The sequence below is a fragment of the Colossoma macropomum genome, unplaced genomic scaffold (genome assembly GCF_904425465.1).
Source record: "Colossoma macropomum unplaced genomic scaffold, Colossoma_macropomum, whole genome shotgun sequence".
NCBI lineage: Eukaryota > Metazoa > Chordata > Actinopteri > Characiformes > Serrasalmidae > Colossoma > Colossoma macropomum.
In genome coordinates, this window is record NW_023494800.1 from 4,922,849 (window position 1) to 4,948,024 (window position 25,176).

The 25,176-nt window shown below is 41.1% G+C and overlaps 1 protein-coding gene across 1 annotated transcript in view; it reads left to right on the forward strand.

The window, feature by feature from the left end:
• The first annotated feature begins 3,479 nt into the window (after positions 1-3,479).
• Positions 3,480-25,176, forward strand: part of shc3 (SHC (Src homology 2 domain containing) transforming protein 3) — a 36,412-nt gene continuing 14,715 nt past the window's right edge. Inside the window, exons 1-3 of the mRNA XM_036589069.1 lie at positions 3,480-4,589; positions 17,793-17,863; positions 23,000-23,063. Coding sequence (XP_036444962.1) covers positions 3,945-4,589; positions 17,793-17,863; positions 23,000-23,063 — 780 coding nt within the window. The 5' untranslated portion in view covers positions 3,480-3,944. The remainder of the gene's footprint in view (positions 4,590-17,792; positions 17,864-22,999; positions 23,064-25,176) is intronic.

The window sequence follows — 25,176 nt, forward strand, 5'->3', positions numbered from 1 at the left end:
ACACCTCAGTGTCACTGCTGGACTGAGAATAGTCCAGCAACCAAAAATATCCAGCCAACAGCGTCCTGTGGGCAGCGTCCTGTGACTACTGATGAAGGACTAGAGGATGACCAACACAAACTGTGCAGCAGCAGCCAAATAGTACCTGCTCTGTGAGGGTCCATGGGGGTCCTGACCACTGAAGAACAGGGTAAAAGGAGGCTAACAAAGTATGCAGAGAAACAGATGGACTACAGTCTGTAATTGTAGAACTACAAAAGGCACCTATATAGTAAGTGGAGCTGATAAGATGGACAATCAGGTGGTCGTAATGTTATGTCTGATCTGTGTATGTGAAAGCAAAAACATAGTGATTTCAAATGGCCTTTTTGTGGAGCTTATTTTCCATACATGGACTTTGAGGACTGGAGAGCGAGTGGAATATTTTGGAACTAGTTCTCTCTCAGTTCTTTTTTCCAAAATGGTGATTATCACCTTTTACACATCGCCGTCGAGTTACTTGTCCATCGTTGACTATATCCAATTACATCGCTCTGTCATCCAGGTCTGGTTTACATACAACATTAAACTTGTTTACTTCAAAAATGTGAGAAAAAATTGGTTTTACATGACCTGAACCCTTTAATTGGGAAATGTCAACAGTACCAAACATTATGAAAACTATCAAAAATAAACTCAAGCCTACATTGTACAGCATGTGATGGAAAGAACAATAAAGAGCAATAAAATACAACTTGGTATGATTTTTTTTTTTTTGTAGTTTTTTAAAAAATGCTAAAGCATAAAGTCTATAGGCGCTACAGGTCATCCCAACCCCTTGCATATTCAAATTCAGTAAAGCTAATGCTACTTATGAATATGGACAAGTATGGGAAAATATCATAGTGTACAGTATAGAACTCAAAAAATAAAGATATGTAAAGATAATCGCGTTGATTATACCTGAATATTTAATATATTACACCTGAATTGAAGTCGAATCAAAGCGTGATGTGCTGTGAGATTCCAACAGTTACACATTATGCTGTAAAAATGAATGTCTGTCGTGGTTTAGAGGTATTGCTTGTTCTAGTTTGTTTCAGGTGATCATGAAATTCTTTTTGATGTGAATCCTGTGAGCTAGAGAGGTGAAATCACAGAAAATGCCAATGCAGCAGCCAGGACTAAGACTGAGAATCTGTTTAGACGCATCACCTGCCTTAGACGTCTTTTTTTTCATTCAGTTTTTTAAAAACAAAATCATATTACTTACAAATGCATTCTTAGACATTATATACAACATAGTAATGTATTGCATTATAAAATTACTGCTTACTTACTTCACTACTGTGTGTGATATTTAAGAATCTAAACTCTATTATTTTAACAGCCAGAAAAAACTCAAAGATGAATCATTTGCAGAATGGCTTTCTCTGTGACATTCATACTGTGGATGCCTAGTCGGGACGTCTGAATGAGAAAAATTAGCCCCTAGAGGGCAGGCGGGAATGGGGTACATCAGCCTAAGTTTGTGCATTTAACCGATCCCCCTCACATGCAAGTGAATCTGAATGACACTTTAAGAACCTGCAGAAATGTCACAGCAGCTGGTGAGATCGATAGTAACAGCGCTGGTGTTATCTAAAAAAAAATAAAGCAGTCTGGTGATTTTGCAGTGGCGCATGCTTGAGAATGGTCTCTTCCGTCACCTGAGTCGAGAATGGTTTGTCCCACTATTCAGCCTGCCTACCCTGAATGAGTCATCCTGCCTGCCTCTGATTGGCCGGCCGGGTTGCATCCCGAGGGATTTTGCCTTGCAGAAGGAGCCGAGGCCTGCCTCCATTCACAGAATCGAGGCCTCGCTCGCCTGCTGCCCCATTCACAGCCGGGCCCGGTCCGAATTGGCCATCTCTGCACCTTCAGCATCCTTTTCTCCAGCCTGAATCCTTCCTCTCTCCATCCGCAGCAGCACTGGGGAGGGAGAACACATCCCTCCTTTTGTTTTTTATTTTTTTTTATTCCTGTTGTCTCTGGAGAACAGAAACGTGCCGTCTCTCTCTCTCTCTCTCTCTCTCTCTCTCTCTCTCTCTCTCTCTCCCTCCTTTCTTTTCCTTTTTTTTGATTTGCAGGCAGGCAGGAAGGCAAGACGTTGGGAGGGACTGCAGTGCGAATGCTGCAGCGGCGAGAGGAGAAGAGGAAGCTTATGAATGACTGACGGTCTCCTGATGCACACTCCTGTGGACATTTTTACATGAATGGCTTTTTTTTTTTCTCTCTCCCGGACTAACGCCGTGGGTTTCACGCTGCTAGCTGCCTCTTAATTAGACTGAGAGAGATGGGACTGTCTGATTTGTCACGCAGTTCATTCAGATGCCGGATTCCGTTTTAGTCTGATCACTTCTTAGCATTGTGCTTTTGGTATGATGATTAATTATTCAGCAAGATAATATAACACAAAAGATTGGCCCTTTTTTTGCTTTCAGCAGTAGAATAGTGTGTTTTAGCATGTTTTTTTTCCTGCTGTCGTTCAGTATGTAGGCACAAATGGACATGACGAACTGTTGAACAAAGAAATGTATTTAAGCTTTGGAGAATTATTCAGATCCTGGTTGGTCACCATGGAGAGCGCAGTGATATAAGCGGCGTTTAGAATGAGGCAGACCAGTGTGGTGGAGGCTGCTTATGCATTTCTTTTAAGAGTATCGGTCTGTCTTTTATCTGCAACCGAAACCTCAGAGTCTAGCTTTTCCTACGCCGTCGGATTCTGTTATTTTTATCAATGAGAGATTGCAGTTTGCTTCTGATGGACCGTCTTCACGAGGCGGCACAGAGTCACTGAGCTTTGTCTTTCTGTCAGGTGTCTGGAAAATTAGTCATCATCATGGAGAGCAGTTCAACTTTGATTCTCTCCCGTGGACATAGAAGCAGACGTCTCAGCACTAGCACCCTTACAATATCATTTAATGTCATATTTTGAGGCATGCAGTCTTTTTTTGTGATCATGGCGTCTGCTGGCCATTAGTTGTCATGTTCTGTTATTTTCATTCATGTATTTTTTTGTGTTCCTCCTCTATTTAGTCTTATAAATTTGGGTCTGTTGTTTTGGAGGACCAGTTTTACGTGGGTTTTTTTACTCAAATTATGAAGAAAGTCGACAAGCAAGGACACACAGTACCTGTCGTTCACTGCTGGATGGTCAATTTTGATAGCCTTTTTCGCTCTGAATGCCTCTTTTTCCTTCTTCCTTTTGGAGTGAATTAAACACTGATGCATTCCTGCGGATGACAAAATATCATTGGAAGGAAATTTGAGAATTGATTGGTTCTAGTGTGCTGTAAGTGGGAGGCTTTTTTATTTTTTTCTGCAACAGGAAGTGATCTGCGGTGTTGAGTGAGTCTTTTGTTGAGAAGGTTCCTCTCTCTCTCTCTCTCTCTCTCTCTCTCTCTCTCCCTCTCTCTGCGAGTGAGTCATGCGTGTGCACAGATCCGCCAGGCTGCGGGGAGAGAGGGAGACATCTCCTTCATAAAGCTCTTCTTTTCTCCTCTATCGCTGGACCTCCATCGCCGAAGAGGAGCATCTCCCCACTTCCCGCTTTCCATTCTCCTGTTTTTTTTTCTTTCCCCCATTCTTCCGTCTTTTGTCCTCCATGGATTGTGTTCACTGTGGTGTTGTATTTTTGGCCCCTGAGGTGGCGTGGTGTGTAGGATTTTCATAGCGTTTGTTCGCTTTAGCAGTAGCAGCAACAGCAGTGGCAGTCGGCGACCATAGTCACCAAACCACTCCAACCACCGGTGCCATAGCTGTAGATCGGCAAGCGGAGGGGGGCAATTACTTCGGTACAGACCTGTACGTCGGCCGAGAGGAAGGCTTTTTTTTCGGCCCCAGCATGCTGGAGGAGTGGACAGTGGTCAGCTTGACGTCGGTTCTGCCCGTGCGTACGTAAGTAGGCAGGCAGGCAGAGGGGCATGCTTCACCGCACCAAATACAACCGCTTCAGGAATGAGTCGGTGACGTCCGTCGACGAGCTGCTCCACGGCCTCTCCATGAACGCCACCAAGGTGTCGGCCGCTCCGCCGACACCGCCTGCTGGCCACCAGCCACCCCCCTACGCGCCGCCGGCCGATGTACTGCCCCCCGAGTCGCCGGCACCAGCCGCCGAGGACTCGGGGACCACCCTCTGCACCCTCATCAACAAGGTCTCTGGCCTGAAGTTCGCCAACTCTGGCGGAGGCCTGTTGGGCATCAAGGGCCTCCCGTCTGCTGTCAAGGACCTGGCTGTTTCCAAGCTCCAGGGGGGCGGGGGAGGAGGGGGAGGGGGGAGTTCAGGCAGCCCGGGATCGTCCGGCCTTGTCTCAGCGGCCACTGGGGGCAGCTCGTGTGCTGCCGCTGCTTCTGGACAGCAGGAGCCAGGCTCCATGAGCTCCGCCGGGAAGAAAGGGAGGATGGAGGAGGCTCAGCCTGGAGTGGCAGAGGACTGGAACCTGGGTGGTGTAGGAGGCATGGGTGCTGCCAGCGGTGGAGGATGCGCGGGGCTGGTGAATAAGCCCTCTCGAGGATGGCTGCACTCCAGCGAAAAGATATCCGGACCCGGAGTGATGTATGTCGTGAAGGTGAGGGTTTCTGGTCTCTCTTCTCCCCCTCTTTTATCTCCCCTAAATCCCCCTTTCTCACTTTCTTTTCTGTTCCGTGCATCTCCATTAACCTCCCGTCCAACCTCTAGTTGTCCGTTTTTGCAACTAATGAGCGAGAGAAGGAGAATAAAGGGTAGCAAACAGGCAGCGACTTGCTTGTTTTGATTCAGCCACAGCGCTGAGAATAGTGAAGGCAAAAACAGGCATTAAATAATGCAGGCAATGGAGAAGGTGCTCAGTGGAAAAGCACCGGCTCAGGCAAGCAAAAGTACCTTTACGGGGAGGAAAAAACAAAGACGATGCTGGCCAGAATGCATCAGCAGGCTAGGGTCTGTATGCAGAATAGCACTGCTCTGTACTTTTGTACTGTTGTGTATTACCTGAGCCTGTTTGCACACTGTTGTCAGTGCTAGGAGACAAACGTCAGGCTCAGTTTTGAGCTTTGTCCCTCTGCCATCAGTAACTGTCTCCATGTGCTATTAGCCGTAGCTTCCTCCCTCTCTCTTTCTCTCCTGCGCTCTCTCTCTCTCTCTCTCTCTCTCTCTCTGTCTATCTATCTAACTATCATGTGTGCTGCATAGGCACCGAGCAGCCAGGTAGTCCATGTGACGGACTATTTTTACCACTAGAGCTGATCTATTCAAACGAACACCAAGTTTATCTCATCAAGCGGAAACGGCATGCAAATATTGTAACCACGGTGACCAGAGTTCAGGTAGTGGAGTTGCTCCACATCAGGTATATTCATAAACCGTAATTGTGGCAGTGCAAATAAGATGAATTTGAAGACAAAAGGGTTTGTTGTGGTTTATAAAAGCAGCTGCGCTTTAAATGAGCGATGCCACTGCAGCAGGGATTTCTTAAACTCTAGGTTTGTGGTTTATGTGTGAGTGGGAGTTTCATTATATCACCAAAAGCAGATTTTTCCTGCACCATTTTTATTTTCAATAAAATGTCATTTTGATATTTAAATAGTTGTCAGCCTATATTCACTATAAACTGGATTTTTATTTTTTTATTTCTTTTAATACGACTCCTTTTTCGTATGGAGTGGAGGCGGTGCCGTGTTTGGTCTGTTCAACCTGAACAGATATTTGAATGGTCATTGTTCATCCAGGAAATGATCTTCATCTCATTTTTCACAATGGACATGTTTTATTTGAACTGAATGAGGTGCTGCCAGTTCATTTACATGCAGGCTAGTCAGAAAGCGCACTGATTGTTGGTTTTAAAGGATTCATTGTGGATCGCGCATCATCGACGGAGTATTCTCAGAACAAATTTACAGTCGTGAACACTTATCGAATAGACATTTTTGGGAGGTATTGATGCTACTCGGCGGCATCTGTACTGAGTCAGTGCAGACCAAAAATGCCCAAATGTGATATGGCCGTCCAGTTTTTGTTTTAGATTATTAACACCTGGGTTATTTTTACTGCTTATTTTTTTTCCGTTTTTTTGAGACAGAAATAGAAGCATTTTTATAAAATCAGTAATCAGCGTTTTTGCTAATTGTAAGTAAACTGGTAAGGTATCGTAACTGGAGATATTATCCCAGTCAGTTCACAACGCGCCTGTGATCACGTTAAACGTTTTGAAATCATCCTAATGCCAGTATTTCACTCCCGCTGCATGTATTCCAAACATATCTTAAACATGCTGCAGACTTTCCTGCACTGCGCTGTTGTTCCGGCTTCATCACTTCATCATGTAATGTGTGATTAGAGATGCGTTGAAGTAAAGGTGACTTCGATTTCTACAGGATGATTCATGCTTCATACCCTTGTTGCTTTTTTCCAGTGTGAATCACCCTCTGCTACAGCCTCAGCACTGGAGCTCAGTACACTCGACATGGAGAGAGAGAGAGAGACAGAGAGAGAGACAGAGAGGTGGAAGTAGAATGCTAGCTTTTTTTCTTTCGGGGTTGACAGGAGTTGCATCTCTAAACTAATGCCACCCCTCCCCAGCTCTTCAGCAGCCTGTCTCTGGCTATTGCTGTTGCCCTTATTGTGTGAATGGCATGGAATGAAGTGAGATGAGGAGGCCAGGCCTGGTGGGGGAGGTGCGTCCAAAATCTCTTTCCACGCTGTCCCCGTCGTGTATTGACTTAAATGTGTGTTGATCATGACAGTTCTTTTAATGACGGCCCATTTGCTTGACCGTACACATCACGCTACGCTGCACTAAAAGGACAGTGACTGAAATCGACCAGATGCTGTTTTTGACACACATTCGTGTCCAATACATTTGGGCAAAAACTGCACCTCAGAAACATATTGGAAATACTGTCCTGTACTCAGTTGTGTTACAGTACAGCCTGATTTTCAGTCTTTTTCTTTTAGGGATGGGCGATATGGCAAAAAATATAATACTGTGATACTTCAAGACATTTTCTTGATACGTGATATGCATTACAATATTTATGTTTGCTGGGGTTTGATATGCTGGAAAAGGCAAAAATTAACCAATAGTGCTGCTTCTAAAAATTACTATCAAATAGTACGAATACAATTATTTATATTCTCTATGATGACACCAACTAAACAAGCCAAATTATGCTCTTTTTGTTATAATGCAAGCAGTTGTTCAGTGTTCCTACTCACAATATCAATGATGTCCTCAAAAGCATATTGTCACATGATGTGATGTGATATTGTCATTTATACCACAGTTAGTTCCGGCCGTGCAAGCTGATTGGTTGAGAAGCGTTCTAACTGTGCTGTTATTTCGCCATAACAGCACAGTTTTTTCACAAACCCTGTATCACTCAGCTGAGACGCCGTTGCTAAGCAACGACTTTGACAGCTGTAGGAGACGCTCGAGCCATTTGAACGTTTTTACTTCTTACTTTGCCACAAACAGAAAATGGACACTTTTAAGATCACATTTGACCGACAGCCGATTTGGTCAGACTCTGAAGATGAGACGACACTAAATTCCCAAACTGTCATCACCACTGAGCAGCTTTTCAGTCGGCAGCTGTGACAGATGAACAGCTAAACAACCTGGAATCAGCCAGAAATGAACCCAATACCATTCGCCAAACTAAATGGGCTGTAAGATGCTTTACAGACTGGCTGGAACAAAACAACATTAATATTTATCTGGCAAAAAATGACAAAACTGAGCTAAACTTGATATTGCGGCAGTTTTATGGCTCAGTCTGATTTGGTCTACACAGACTACACGTTTGGCGAATGGTATTGGGTTCATTTCTGGCTGATTCCAGGTTGTTTAGCTGTTCTTCTGTCACAGCTGCCGACTGAAAAGCTGCTCAGTGGTGATGACAGTTTGGGAATTTAGTGTAAGGAGCTGGAGAACGAACTGCAGACTGTGCAGCGAGTGAGCGGAGCTCATTACTCTGACGTAGCAACAAGCTGCTTGTTAAGGAACTATAGCTTCGTGGAAGGAACTGCTAACATTAAAACATATTAAACACCACATTCACGGCCCAGTTTATTTTTTTCTTACTTTATTTATGTAATTGTTGTATAAAAGCAGTAGAACACTCGAGGTTGTGTGTTATCGTGAATAACATGATGTTATTTCGCGATAACACACTCCCTCTCACTGCTACTTTCAAGTTTAACTTAGTTTTGAAAACATCCTTTCTTTATTGATCAGCAAAAAATAATAAATATCTGCCTATGCATAAATGCAGAGTATGATATTAAACTGTACGGCTTTGTAGATGGCATATACCTTGTCAGGTACTGTAGGCCCCCTTCCACATAAAATCTGCCTATCTTTTCCCACAAATTAAGACACAGTGTTGTGTTCCTCCACTGAAGAGACTTGAGCAAGTTATTTTAATTGAAGATAGCGTTGCTGTTGTGGCCGCAATCTCGGAAGCCACAGCACTCCACCCGCCCTCATTATAACACCTGCAGCTCATTACCACACCCATCAGTTTCTACAGGTTTTGTCATTTTTCTGTGAAGTCTTGATGAATTTTCTATACAGCACTGTGCTGTTTCTGTTCCAGTGCTCACCTGCATTCCCTATTTTGTGTGTAGTTCTTTCATCTAAAACCACACTGTGGCAACTTTGTAAAACATTTTTTAAAGGTAGGTGGAATCTCTTCAGTGTGTCTCATGAGAGGGAGATTGAATAAACATATAGTCCTGTCCATCTTCCATATCCACATCCATCCATCTGTTGCTGATCATTATTTTAGACCATTAATCATCCAGGAAATGTTGATTGTACTGTATTAGGGCTGTCACCATTGATTATATTAGTAATCTAGTATGTTAGCAATTATTTTGACAGTTAATCAAGTTATCATGAACCCAGTTTATTGCAGGAAACATTACTTCATGTACATAACATTTGTTGCTACAGACATGCACATTTGTGAGATCCTGCTGGTGTGGGTTTCCTCTTTTTCGAAGTGATTTGTCTGTTAATAATTGTGTGTGTTTAATTGGTTTCACAATTTCAGATTTTTTGGTTGACTGTTATGTGATCAAAGTGGAGCTGATGTTGACTAATCCCTGATGTTGTGATTTCATAAATAAAACCATAGGAGAAGGGAATGCTTTGCAGCAAGCAACAGGTCAGGTAGAGCATTACATCCCCTTTCCAGTGAGCCCTCAATCACATTGCTAGCCTTCAGGGAACTGGAGATACCGACCCTGGCATCACAAGGCTCCTCACCTGTTGTCTTCTCTGAGGCGTCCATGTTGTTAGTTTCATAATTAGGGATGCATTGATAGTGATACTGGTATCGGGTATTGGGCCGATACCATGCTCATTTACATGTACTCATACTCGATACCAAGTGAAGTGTTACTGATTCCGTTATTGTCGGACACAAAGTCGTCGGTCACTGTGTGATTTTAGCCCATTTTTAAACAAACAGTCACAACTGCTTGCCTAACATGGGTGCAGCCACGGAGGCTGGAAAAGTCGACATTTCCCACCAAAGTCCATCTGTGCTGACTTTACTCTGCTTGACTGAGTAGAATAGCAAGGTATAAACATTGATTTTTTTAAACTGTTTTGTAAAACAACATGTAAAGAGACCGTATTTGTCTACTGTGTACCTCACCGCCCCTTTTACCCAATTATCTCCCCAATTTAAAGTTTCCAATTCCACCTGCTAGTTAGGACTCCCCCAATCACACAATGCTATCAATGCTTGGAGGGTGAAGGCTAACACAGGCTTCCTCCGAGACCTGTGAAACCAACCACCGCTTCTTTTCGAGCTGCCGCTCACGCAACGTCACTGGACAGCTGAACGCGCTCGGAGGAAAGCGCCAACCGCCAGATCTGTTACGTCAGCTAACAGACGCCTGCGCTGACTAGCATCGCGTTGAGTGATGGGGGGAGAAGGAGGGGCCATCCTACCCACCCAGAGAGAGCGAGGCCAATTGTGCTCTCTTGGACTCCCGGCTACGGACGGCTGTAGCATCACCAGGGATCGAACTCGCGATCTCCTGATGACAGGGCCAACGCTTAGACGGTTGTGCCACTCGGGAGCCCACCGCCTGGCTTTTAACTTCAGTGCACGGTGATAGTGGCGCTGCTAGCTTTCTTAGCATTTCTGCTCAGTACTTGGTGTGCAGTGTGTTATTTTGAATAAAATGACTCTTGTTAAAAGAGACAGATTGGGGTTGAAAACTATGAAACATAGTTTACCTAGAGCTGTACAAAAGTACTTTTCTGACTTGGAACAAAAACTGCTGTTCTCCACTGCAGCGCTACTCGATTCAAGGTGACTAATGTAGCATAGCTAGCTAATGCACATTGTTTAAAATCAGCTACATTTTAATGTTTTAATGGTAATTCATTATGGTATCAGACAAGGTTTCAGCAAATACTAAAAACGTACTCAGTCTGAAAACAATGGTATTCATGCATCCTTAGTCATAATTATGATCAGTGACTAGTCGACATCAAGCTTAAAGCATCATCGGCGAGTAGTTGACTAGCCTGTTCAACCCCTTTTATATATATATATGCATTCCCATTTCCAAAATAGTTGGGAGGCTGTGAAAAATGTAGATAAAAACAAAATTCAATGATGTGCAAATCATTTAAACTCTATATTTCATTGAAAATGCTTCAAAGACAACATATCAAATATTGAAACTGAGAAATTGTTTTGTTTTTTGAAAAATATTTGCCCATTTTGAATTTGATGCCAGCAACACGTTCCAAAAAAGTTGAGACGGGGTGACAAAAGGCTGCTAAAGTTGTGTAATTTTAAAACAACACCTGCTGGTTAATTGGCAACAGGTCAGTAACATGATTGGGTATAAAAAGTCTTTCAGAAGAAAAGTTGAGGAGGGGTTCACCACTCTATAAAAGACTGCACGAGCAAATAGTGCAACAATTCAAGGATAACATATCTCTACATAAAATAGCAAAGAACTTTTGATTTTCATCATCTATGGTACATAATAACATTAAATGATTCAGAGGATCTGGAGAAATTTCTGTGTGTAAGGGACAAGACTGAAAACCAGTATTTGCTGGCCGTGATCTTTGGGCCCTCAGGTGGCACTGCATTAAAAACAGACATGAATTTGTGGTGGAAATCACTGCATGGGCTCAGGAACACTTATAAAAACCCACTGTATGTGAAAACAGTTTGTCGCTGCATCCACAAAGGCTAATTAAAATTCTTAAATGCAAAGAAGAAACCACATATAAACAGGATCCAGAAATGCTGCCACCTTCTCTGGGCCTGAGCTCATTTAAAATTGACTGAGGGGAAGTGGAAAAGTGTTCTGTGGTCTGACGAATCAACATTTGAATTTTTTTTGGAAATCATGGACACTGTGTCCCCCGGGGGAAAAAACAATCAGCTTGTTATCAGTGCACAGTTCAAAAATCAGTGTTCATGATGGTATGGGGGGGGCATTAGTGCACATGGCATGGGTGACGTGCTCATCTGTGAAGGCACCATTAATGCTGAATGATATATACATGTTTTGACAACATATGCTGCCATCCAGACGACGTCTTTTTCAGGGAAGGCCTTGATTATTTCAGCAAGACAATGTCAAACCACATTCTGCATGTATTACAGCTGCATGGCTCCGTATTAAAAGAGTCTGGGTGCTAAACTGACCTGCCTGCAGTCCAGACCTGTCACCCCTGATAACGTTTTATGAAATGAAAAGCTGATGAGCAGCTGAAATCCTATGTTAAGCAAGAACGGGAAAACATTTCACTTTCAGAACTACAGCAGTCAGTCTCCTCAGTTCCCAAACACTTACTGAGTGTAGTTAAAAGAAGAGGTGATGAAACACAGTGGTAAACAGGCCCCCGTCCCAACTTTTTTGGAACGTGTTGTTGGCATCAAATTCAAAATGGCCATATATTTTTCAAAAAAACAATAATATTTCTCAGTTTCAACATTTGATATGTTGTCTATAGTATTTCCAATGAAATATAGGGTTTAAATGATTTGCAAATCATTGAATTTTGTTTTTATTTACATTTTGCACAGCGTCCCAACTTTTTCGGAAATGAGGTTGTAATTGTGACAGCCCTAATTTGCATTTAGTTTTTTTTAGAATTGGCAGACATTGTATATGTAGTGTCTATCGTGTTTTTAATGATTGATTAAATCAAGACCAGTTAATGTATTTCTGCTTGAAAGTTTGAGCCTTTTAAGGAACAAACTAAACAGTACTGGGAAAGTAAATGAAGCTGAGGTTCTCATAACAATTAATATCAGTATCCAGGAATAACTGACCGGCCCCTTCTTTAAATACAGCTCCTTGTTTCTATACTGATTGTCCATTTTATCAGCTCAATTACCATATATGAGTACTTCTTGTAGTTCTACAGTTACAGACTGTAGTCCATCTGTTTCTCTGCATACTTTGTTAGCCCCCTTTTACCCTGTTCTTCAATGCTCAGGACCCCCACAGAGCAGGTACTATTTAGGTGGTGGATCACTCTCAGCACTGCAGTAACACTGACGTATTGGTAGCGTGTTAGTGTGTGTTGTGCTGGTATGAGTGGATCAGACACAGCAGTGCTGCTGGAGTTTTTAAACACTGTGCACTATGCAGTATGGTAAGTGGAGCTGATAAAATGGACAAAGAGTGTAGATACAAGGTAGGTGTACCTAATGAAGTGGTCCATGTGTGTATGTAGATTGTTACTGCAACACTAAGAGCAGGAATTATCTGCTGCCTTTGCTGTCAAGGTTAGAGGAGCTGGGAGACTCTCAGGATGAATCATTCACTGCGTTCACAAGGAAATAAGACACGTGATTCGTTCATTCGTTCATTCATCTCATCGATGGAGTGAGTGTTCAGGTTAGAGCGAGACAGGTCAGGTGAGTCATTGCTGTGTTCAGGTGAGTCATGCAGCTGTGCTATGCTGGTGTAAGAACTGAAGTAAAGCAGACATAGAGTGCCCTGATTACGTATGTCGCTGACTGGGAAGCAAGAAACGCTGCATGTATGTTATAGATATCTCAAATCGACACGTGATCAGAGGTGGTTAGTAACTAGTTCCATAAACTTCCGTGTACAAATTTGACAAGTTGTAGTTTTCCCTCAGTTCAGTTTTAGTCCTTCACATTCTTTGAGTTTATTTCCATTCTCTTGTTTCAGTTCAGCTCCTAGTCTGCTTTGCTGTTGCTCACTCTTTGTTTGGAGTTGCAGAATTTTATTTTAGACCAAAAGGATCCGAAAAGAGATTAGAGCTAAACAAACTTCAGTTCTCATGCTGATAGATGCTGGATGTGCTGAGTTCCAGTGCAGTTCTTCTAGAGCTATTTCAGTAAGAGGTTTTAGATGTTGATACTTTTTTACTCACATTGTTTTTTGTAGCTACATATTGGGGGTCTAACAATGAATGAAAATGAATTAAAAATATAAAGGAAAGTAATGACTGTTCAGTTATGGCATAATCTACTAATGAGACTAGAGCTGGGAGGTGGGAAGAGTGCGGCACATTGAATCAACATGCTAGACTGTTGATTGGTGCACATTGTTTGAACAATGCAGTTGTGTTAGATATCATAATAGTGGAGGTGGGCAATATAGCAGAAATATAATAATGTGATACGTCACTATGCAAGATATGCATCACAATATTTCGTTTTTCTAAGGACAAAAAGCCCCAGGAATTACATTATTTTATGTATCATTTACATACTGTGCTACTTTAAATCCAATTAGTAAAGACTAATTATGCTTTCTCTGCAAGTTGGTTAGTGTTCTTAAAGTACTGACAGTACTAACAATGACTCAGAAAAGCTGACGCAAGTTGCTACAATAATGATAAAATATTGTCATATTGCCAACCCATTGCCAACATCACAATGTTTTGATGCATTGTTACACCCGTTACAAATACTTCTACATGAGCCATTGTTTATTTAGTTCATGTTTGAAGCTTGTCTACTGATCTCTGGATGTGACGCAGAAAAAAGAATGACTTGTTTATTTCCAACTAATATGCAAATCACTGATTCCTAATTGGGCGTTTAAATAGAAATGGCTCCACATGGCTATTTCAGTGGCATAATCTACTAATGAGACTAGAGCTGGGAGGCGGGAGGAGTGTGGCACATGAAATTAACATGTTAGACTATTTTGTTGATTGGCACACATTGTTTGAACAATGCAGTCATATTAGATGTCATGATTAATAGTAGAGTTTGGCAATATAGCAAAATTATAATCACTATAAATGATACACATGACAGTATTTAGTTTTTTTAAGGTTTATATTTTCTGAGGTTTGATAGCAGATTAAAAAAGCCCCAGGAATGACATTATTTGATGTATCATTACATTAAAACTTATGATGTTTTTTGTTCAACATTTTACATGCTGTGCTACAGTAAATCCAATTAAACAGGTCTAATTATGCTCTCTTTGCAAGTTGGTAAGTGTTCTTTAGGTACTGAGAGTACTTACAGTGACTCAGAAAAACTTAGTGATGTAATTTGCTACAGTAATGATAAAATACTGTCATATTGCCAACTCCTAAAGAATAGATGTCATAATTAATAGACATCACAATGTTTTGATGCATTGTTACACCCATTACATAAACTTCTACCTGAACTATTGTTTTTTTTAGTTCGTGTTTGAAGCTTCTCTACTGATCTCTGGTTGTGATGCAGAAAAAAGAATGACTTGTTTATTTCCAACTAATGTACAAATCAATGATTCCTAATTGGGCGTTTAAATAGAAATGGCTTCACATGACTTCAATATGTGTCTTAACTCAGTGTTTAGATATTAGCTGATATTTGAGTACCTGATTTTGTACCACACATCAGTTCCAAAAAGTTATTTAATACATTTTTTCAATGCTATAATGTGGCGCACAGTTCCGTACTCTAAATTCGAATACTTTTAAACCGTATTTATGTAAATAAGCTAGCACCAGGATGACTTTGTATTTTGTCTACAGCCTATGAGGGTTCTTTGGAACAATGGGAGAACCACTTGTGCTTCCCTTAAGACCCTTTCAGTTGATGGTTCTTTAATATTATGCCTGTCAATTAGGAGATGTAGGGGTGTGAAGAACAACTTAAAAGTTTAAAGAACCTCTGCATAATGTAAAGATTCTATACCAGCTAAAAGCTTTACTGTAGAACTGTAATCCTAGCCAAGAACCATTAGTTTTACGAGATGTTGCGCATGCTGATGGTTTTGTGTTGGTTTGAAAAAAATGTGAATACTTTTCTGTGTTAAATTCATTCAACATTGGACATTCGGACAGTGATTTTTTTGCCAAGATGTTGTTTGGTATCAAACATTGTGATACTACACTTGGTATCGGTATCAAAATTCTGATATTGTGATAACCCTATATTAGTGTGCAACAGTCTGTATATGTTATATTTCTTCTGGCTTTGCATGTAAAGCAAAGGAGCGTAAATGTAGGGCATGTAATTTTCAACATTCTCTGCCGTGAGTCATTGCCCTAAATCCAGGAACCAACCAAAAAGAAGAAAATACTGTTTTTTTCCTATATTAGGAGCAAACATGACCTAGCATTTCTCTTTGGTCTCTTTCACATTTTAGATGTTTTGTTAGGTTTATTTTTCCACAGCTGCTAATAAGAAATTGAGAAGACCAAGAGGTCATCCTGAGGACATAAATTCTCCAACTCCTGGATATAAAGCATTCTATGATAACATGGAAAGTAATGGCAGCTACTGCAAACTATGATTCCTATCCGCTGAGTTCAACTCATGCCTCTGCAGTTATGTCACCTGCCAGATATTAAAAAACAGTAGAGGACATTGAATATGGCTAAGTGAGGACAGTGGGGACCAAAGCATCACCCACTGCCGTTTTGTTGAGCGGATGGTGCCGTACTGCTTTTTTTAGCTGCACAGAGACAGGATTTTCATCTTTGGCTTAGTTTTTGATCTGACGTTCGTGATATTTCTGTCTTTATTTTTCTCTGAAAGACAGAATTTGTTGGGGGGGAGTTAAAGGTAAGGAGCATGAAGTCAGATTAAAAATAGATTTGTTTCTTTTTCCAAAATAAATCATCTAGGAAAACTTTATACGTCTCCCGTTTTCAAGAACAAATACCACAGAACTTCAAGGAGCTTCAGTGCCTGTTTGGTTGCTCTACTAAAGTTGGTCGGTCCAGCATTGACTCAGCGCTCGGGTGCCGCTCTGTTTAAATCCGAGCATGTCGTGGTCAGTATCCAGTCCCAGAGGTCAGTGCAGGCCGGCTGTTCTGGGCAGTTATGTAATGCTAAAGGTGCCATTCGATATGTGTTATTCAACCCACAAACTCGTCTCATCATCGCACCGGGCACATGGTGCGGTCAACTCGAATGTGTGATCTGACAAACTGTTCTCAGTGTGTAATCCGCATGTTCTTTCTCTCACTCTCTCCTACACACTCACTTGCACTTTGTGTGTGTGTGTGTGTGTGTGTGTGTGTGTGTGTGTGTGTGTGTGTGTGTGTGTGCATGCCTGTTCCTGTGTGTGGGTGAATTGGTCCCAAACTGTGACAAGGTTAATATCCTTTACATGTGCATTCAGGGTAAAACATGCTAACACCATATATTTTGAGAATATGTTTTCTCTTCTGTCATATTGTACACTGCAAAAATATTATTCTAAATAAGTGAAAGTAAGTGAGATCGTCTTAAATAGGGTCATGTTAGGATTGTTGTAAGAATATTGTAAGATTAACTATAATTTCCAGACGTTTATACTTTTATACTTATGTTTTAAGTCATTTTAACTGGTGAAAATATCTTACTCTTTTGGCAAATATTTTAGTTTGTTTCAAGAATTATTTCTTGGATTAAAATATTGGTAATAAGCAAAATCATTTGCCAAATGAAATAAAACAAACAAAAAAAAAACAATAATAACAATACACCGATCAGGCATAACATAAAACTCCAGCAGCACTGCTGTATCTGATCCACTCACACCAGCACAACACACACTAACACATCACCACCACGTCAGTGTTACTGCAGTGCTGAGAATGACCCACCACCCAAATAGTACCTGCTCTGTGAGGGTCCATGGGGGTCCTGACCACTGAAGAACAGGGTAAAAGGGGGCTAACAAAGTATCAGAGAAACAGATGGACTACAGTCTGTAACTGTAGAACTACAAAGTGCACCTATATAGTAAGTGGAGCTGATAAAATGGACAATGAGCGTAGAAACAAGGAGGTGGTCATAATGTTATGCCTGATCGGTGTACATCTTAGAACAATCTTGCAACTGTCTCTAAATATTAGATATTTAGATGATATTTAGATATTTAGACTAGATTTAAGATGATTTCACTGCCACAATATCATTTCTTTCTGACTTTCTGTGAATTCCAGAGCTGCTCACATGAGGTATAAACAGATTGATGTCATTCACATCACCATTGATAATAAATATATTTTCTAGCTCACAAACTCCTGTAGGCCTCAGTCAAGCATGTCAACAAAAGTACTGATCTGAAAGTCATCCAGTATTTTTGTATTGATTATGAATGTAAAAGGCAAAAGTGACCCTACATCACAGTTCATCATTCTGAGAACCTTGTACTGGCCAAGATCACCAATCCAGCATTTCATGCTTAACAGAAGATTTCTAGTTTTAATGGATACTAGAAGTGAGTTTAATTTCCAGCCCTTTGGTCCTACAGTTTTGCAGTTAACTGTAAAAAAAAAAAGAAATCCAGTGCTGAACATCTTCCTCTTCTTTTGTTACAGTATTTGGGCTGCATAGAAGTCCTTCGATCCATGAGATCCCTCGATTTCACCACAAGATCCCAAATAACAAGGTAGGACTCCTCCACCATCGACTAACACTCTTAACACTGTACTCTTGATTTAACCACCACCGTGACTCTCATACCTGCAGTTAAATCCTAAAACTGTACTGATAATTTCAGAAACTGTGTTTATATAGGCTTGGCCTGAGGTGAAGAACACATGAATCAGTCACATTTTACACTGCAAAAATGATATCTTAGCGAGTGTAAATGTCTTCAATGTCGTCAATATATCTAATATTTTTCATTATGAGATGGTTGTAAGAATATTTAACTTACATATTTAACTTTTACATATTTTTTACTTGTTTTTAAGCTGTTTTATCCTATGAAAGTGTCTTATTCCATTGGCAGATCATGTTCCTTGTTTTGAGCATTGTTTCTTGCAATAAGCAAAATTATCTTCATTATTTCTCAAAACAAGTAAACTAATCTGCCAATGGAATAAGAGAAACTAGATAAACCACTAAATAAAATCACTTAAAACAAGTATGAAATGTACAGAATCGGGTGGGATAGTCTTATAATATTCTTACAACAATTTTATAATGAAAATATTAGATTTATTGCCTGCATTTAATACATTTTCACCTGTTAAGATATTATTTTTTGCAGTGTATGTTGATGGTACCTAGAGGTGGACGATGTCATAATATTTTAACATTATGGTAACTTTTTTTATCATAATAAACATTATGCTTCTCAGAGCATTATGTGAAGATCGTCAGTAAGAATGCTGACCAACTACATGTTTCATTAAAAAGAAAGCGTAGATATACCTGTTTAAGTGGAATTAGTGCAGCAGAATGTGTGAAATGTAGAATAAAAATCATCGTTTTTGATGGCAGTTGTTAAATGTGGCGTTGTGTCTGTGTGAAAAATATTATGGTACATTTTATGTAATGGAAAATGTCTTTAAATATCGTAATAAGATATTTTTGCCATATCGCCCACCCTTAATGTTTCCCTCTACTCCGGGCTGTAACTGGGAGTTTTAGTGAGGTCCATTTTGCAGAAATGTGACCAACATCTCACAGTGAATAAAATAACTGACAAATATGAGTGTCACACCAACTGCTAATGCAACGCTGCTGACATACTGAAGCAATCAAGCACAGCAACAATTGCTTAGCAGTGATTGGAGGGTTTAGAAAATAAGGCGGAGCTTGGCAGATTTTGATTGGCCATAATACAGTGACAGCGCTCTCAGAAAACAAATCAAACTTCATCCTAGAAATGCGGTATAGTACATAGTCTGCCCCCGTTTGATTGGGTAAGACTGTGATACTGTGGCTGTGCCACTGAGTATCATGTAATAATAGCGCTGTTTCTATGTTTAAAGAGTAACTACACCCTAAGACCTTTTTTTTCATTAACAGCTGAAATACACGCTCACATGCTGAGCTAAATACCCCCAGCACCACCTCACAAGGCCAGCTCTCTGTACCAACTGTAAATAACCCAATTAATCTGAGCTTAGTTTGTAATAAAGATGTTGGACCGATTAAGCGAGGATTCTTGCAAGTCTCTATAAAGCTGCCAGTCTTGCGTCCAATTCACATTTCCCTTCACAACTCGGACCCTCGGCGCCGCACTCCCTGAACAGACATCACTGGCAAGAAACACTGGAACTTCGGAAAGCGAAACATTCAGGAAAGATTAATGTTCAGTGGCCGACTGTGTCAACCTTTCGTCTGTACAGCCTTTCTCGGACTTCTTTCCCGCTTTCCGTAGTTCCAGTGCTGCTTGCCGTTGATTTCTGTTCAGTGAGTGCGGCGCCGAGGGTTCGGTTTATACAGGGGAACGTGAATTTGAGTGGGATCTGAATCGGATGTAACGACGGTAAGTGCCTTGAACAGCTTGCAGAGCGTAAGGATTTGGGGCTGCTGCAGCAAACCCTGGCTGACCGGTGATGCAGTCTGCGACCTTGATGTCAAACTATATGAAACTTAGACAGACAGAGTTCAAAGAAATCCACTTCATTCATTTGGAATTTGGTGCATCTAAGAAATCAGGACTCGGGTTATATCAAATATGGACCTGCTGAACAGATAATTAGAAGCTGGCTGTCACAGTTTTAGGGAATGTTCTACCGTTCGGCGCCTCTCCCTCTCACTGCTGATCATTTTCTGGCACTACGTTAACTCTTCAGCGGCTTGAGTCAGGGGCTCATACTGTTATGACTCAGGACGCACTGACTGATCAGAAACCCCTTCCCTCGTCGAAGACGGTGATGGTAGTAGAGAAAAATCGTTAACCTTGTAAGACTCTCAGTTGCAAAAGTGCCGTTTGATTCTGTCTCTCTCCATATTCTCTGGTAGCTAACGCACACTAGCTCTAAAAACACAGCAGCCCAGCCCCCCCGGTTTCACTCGAGGCCCACCTCCAAACCTGTACACCACTCCCAGTGCCCCTCCCAGCATGTCACCTCCCATTTTTGAGCATTTTTCAAAGTTGAGCCAGGGGTGGAGTCAGCTGAAAGTACTGGGGTGTAGTTACTCTTTAATCTCACCAGTGGAGGAAAGTAAGAAACCTTCGGAACCTACTGAGGTCTGGACCTCGGTGTCCTCATAGCGAGTTACCGATACCTTGATTTGACACTGATTTATGAACAACGTTTTTTTTTTTTTTTGGAAGTAAGTGTGGCTTAAACCAAGAAATGAATATTTATATTGCGGACTGATCAGGAAGCTCTGATGTTAGTTACATTCATGCAGAATGTCTTCTGGACAACCAGTCGGCAGGTTAGATTTTGAACCAAGCATGCTGATTGGCTCATTGGAGCTAATAAGACTCACTGGTTAAGTTGTGAAATTCAGAATTCAACGGCTTTGAATTTTACTCATTAGTATTAGAGTAATTCGGTCTGTACCTTTAAAGTATTGTATTTTATTGAATTTACTTACATTTTTAACAAATGATCTTGTAAATCTGGTTGATAATCAACATAGAGATGGGATTAGGACCAGGGCTAGGGTTAGAATAAGGTTATGGATTGAATTTAAGATTAGAGTTAGTACTGAGTGAGTGAGTACTAAGGGAAAGGTAAATTGAATTTAATGGATATTTAGTTGGATGTTAGACTTGGTGAGCATCTGCAAAGCATCTATAGTGGGTAGAGATGGATAAAGGGTTGCCTTTGATCTTTACAATTATATTTTCTTCTTTTCGTAGAGAACGGTATTTTGCTTTTTTCATGAATCAAGTGCTGTAGTTTCATTAACTGACTGTGAGGTTTGCCTTGAAGTCCTGCTTTCATTGAGCTCGCTACCGTCCGCTCAGTTTGGTGAAATGGGGGGTAAGGAATGTGAATCCAGCTCATCCATGTGCGTGGATGACTCATTGCATAACATTAGTTAGGAGAAGGCCGGATAGGTCCCAGTGGACGCTGGTTGTTTATCGAGCGCACACTTGTGTGGGCTGATTCTCACAGAGAGAGAGAGAGAGAGAGAGAGAGAGAGAGAGAGAGACCAGTGACAGCGAATATGGCATGTCACATTCACTTTTCCACCTGACTTCCTGTTCTCCACTCAGCTTGCTTTCACACACACATGCGTGTGCGTGCTCACACACACAAACACACACACACACACACACACACGTTCATACTCTCCATTCAGCACACTCGGAGATGAAACACTATTTATAGATTTTCTTTAAAGCCAAATCAAAGCCCAGAACGCTGACTGCTTTTCAGTGTGATCTCACTCTCAGGACAGGCCTGTCACGATCAGGACATTTTAGTTGACGTCTAATTGCGATATAAATAATTGCATGGCAGTTTCACTGTATTCAGCTATTAAAGACCAAGCGTAAAGTGGCTAAACTAGCTGATTGGCTCTCTTGCTTCCTAGCTGTGGATACTTCTTAGCTTCCAACTGACAACAGATACAACTCGAGGTCAAATAAATAAATATTACTCACCATCGCCCTCTAAAGGTGTTACAGATAAACATAAAACAAATCTACATTACTCACCGCTGCCCTCTAAAGTCATTATAAACAAGTATTAATTATTGCCGCCCTCTAAAGGTGTTATTAACATCAAATAAACAAACGTTACTCACTGCCGCCCTCTAATGGTGTTATTAACAAACGTCAAATAAACAAACGTTACTCACTGCCGCCCTCTAAAGGTGTTATTAACAAATGTCAAATAAACAAATGTTACTCACTGCTGCCCTCTAATGGTGTTATTAACAAACGTCAAATAAACAAACGTTACTCACTGCCGCCCTCTAAAGGTGTTATTAACAAATGTCAAATAAACAAACGTTACTCACTGCTGCCCTCTAAAGATGTTATTAACAAACACCAGATAAACAAATGTTACTCACCGCCGCCCTCTAAAGGTTTTATTAACAAACTTTAACAAAAAGAAAATAAACATTACTCACCGATTTCCTCTAAAGATGTTAACATCTAATAAACAACCTGTAAAGGTGTTGTTAAACCATCATCAAGCAAACAAAAGTCAAAAGCAAAAACACTGAATTCACTAGTTTCAGGTTCCCTCATGCCTTGCATAAAACATCTTAGTGAATTTCAGCTGCAGATTTCCCCTTTTACATTAAGTGAACTGCTTAAAACATGTTTATGTAGAAAGTGATCAAAATACATAAAATGCAGAATATGAGCTTTAGCTTCACCACTTTAGTGTTTCATGTGCAAAATATTAATTTAAATTAAAAAATATTTTATGCAAGTGGCCACAAACTGTACATTGAAACATGTTACTAGTATCCTGATGCTTTATGATTAATTTTAATCTATTATTTTACTTTTTAATTCCTCTCCACATTTACAGTATACAGTGATTATTGAATGTAATTGTATTTTTCCTTTGTGTTTAAGATTCTGCTTAGCAAACTTCTTTTCAATAAATCTTTCATGGATTTTTATGTTATTATTTTTCAATATATAATACTGATGTAATTTCTAATTTGTATAAATTATATATTTTCGAAATATTTAGTCCTGTTTAGTGGATTCTGTTACTCGCCAACTCGGAGGGGTGCTGCTGAGCGATGCAGCTGGATGGTAGAGGGTCTTACAACTGAAATGCTGATGGGAAAAGTCATTTTTGTATCTCTGTCTCTGTCTCTTTCTCTCTTTCTCTCTCTCGCTCTCTCGTTCTCTCTTAAGGGAGGCCATCAGTCTGGTTTGTGAGGCAGTTCCAGGTGCCAAAGGAGCGCTGCGCAAGAGAAAGGTAATAATAAAAATAATAATAATATACTTATATAACACCTTAACAGACGTTCTTTACAGTGAGATTAACATAAAATATTAAAAGCTTAATTAATGAAAGGCAATAAAATAAGGGAAATCAGAATGTATATTAAAACAAATAATAAAAGAAAAGCACAGTTAAGGTGGCGTCTTTTCCAGCACCATAATTGAGGAGGAAAACGGGCAGAACAAGAAGAAGGAGAGAAGACCAGGAAGGGAAAGAGAGAGACATATAGATAGAGAATAAAGTCTGGAATAAATAGTTAAATGAAAATTAGCATAAGCAGTGATGCAGAAAGAGATAGAGAGAGAGAAAAAGAGAGAGAAAGCGACAGTCATTGTGTTGAGCAAGTAGGGGTGCCGATAACGAATGGAAAGTTGGGGGGGAGGTGCTGTGTGTGGAGTGAGGTCAGTGATAAAAGGTAGCTCAGTGAAAAAAGACAAAAAGGAAAGGAGGAAGGGACGTGGAAAATACACTGCAAGTGATGGAGAAGAGAAAGAGAGATAAGGAAGAAGAAGGTTTGAGGGGAAACGCCACAGTGAGAGAGAGAGAGAGAGAGAGAGAGAGAGGGAGAGGGATTGTGAGGGAGAAGGAGATGTGGTACAGTGTGTGTGTGTGGGTGTACACACAGCCCACGATACACACTGTTAGAACTGTGACTCATTTGGTGCTGAGGATCAGTAATCAGCTCAGCCAGCCTGGCTCTTATGTGTCTGTGTGTTTGTATTTATGTGCTGCTGTATATGGCAGATATGCATACGTTCATCGCCTAAGACCTGTAATGAGTTACATCAGTGCCTTTCCTGCACAACAGCAGATTAGATCTGTTAACCTGGCGCAGCACAGAATTAAAAAAAAACATCTTAAGCCGGTTTGACACGGTGAAACCTTCATGCAACTATAGTTGCATGTTGTGAGTTGCTCGCAACATCATTTCTGTACAACTTGACAGTTACACACAGCAATTCAAAAAACACTTAGCCAGTTTAGCAGTGCATATTTTTCACACGTCATATCGTTTTCACCAAGTCAGCTGTGATGATATATATATATATGGGGAGATTCACTCGAAAGAGGCCCTGAATATTCTGGAATAACTCTTGCTAGGACGAAGCAATCTGAACGAAACATAGTGCAATGTGCTCCTCAGTATATGGAGCTTCGAACAAGCCGGGATACCCCTGCGTCGGAGAGATGAGGTAGGTGCCGGACAGCCGTTGCGACGTTTAACCTCTGTTTGCGACTTCCGGGTGCCTACCCCCGTACCCCTTCACTCAGTCACTCGACTTGTCAACAGGATGTTGGCGTACAGTGCTGAGAACTGTGTCAGTGAATGTAGTGAATTTTTTTGGTCCAGATTGCTTCATCCTAACAGGAGTTACAAGAGAATATCCGGGGCCTCTTTCGAGTGAATCTCCTTGTATATACATCGATCAGGCATAACATTATGACCACCTCCTTGTTTCTACGCTCATTGTCCATTTTATCAGCTCCACTTACTATATAGGTGCACTTTGTAGTTCTACAGTTACAGACTGTAGTCCATCTGTTTCTCTGATACTTTGTTAGCCCCCTTTTACCCTGTTCTTCAGTGGTCAGGACCCCCATGGACCCTCACAGAGCAGGTACTATTTGGGTGGTGGATCACTCTCAGCACTGCAGTAACCTTGGCGTGGTGGTGGTGTGTTGGTGTGTGTTGTGCTGGTGTGAGTGGATCAGACACAGCAGTGCTGCTGGAGTTTTTAAACACTGTGTCCACTCACTGTCCACTCTATTAGACACTCCTACCTTGTCAGTCCACCTTGTAGATGTAAAGTCAGAGACGATAGCTCATCTGCTGCTGCACAGTTTGTGTTGGTCATCCTCTAGTCCTTCATCAGTGGTCACAGGACGCTGCCCACAGGACGCTGTTGGCTGGATATTTTTGGTTGGTGGACTATTCTCAGTCCAGCAGTGACACTGAGGTGTTTAAAAACTCCAGCAGCACTGCTGTGTCTGATCCACTCAGACCAGCGCAACACACACTAACACACCACCACCACGTCAGTGTTACTGCAGTGCTGAGAATGATCCACCACCCAAATAGTACCTG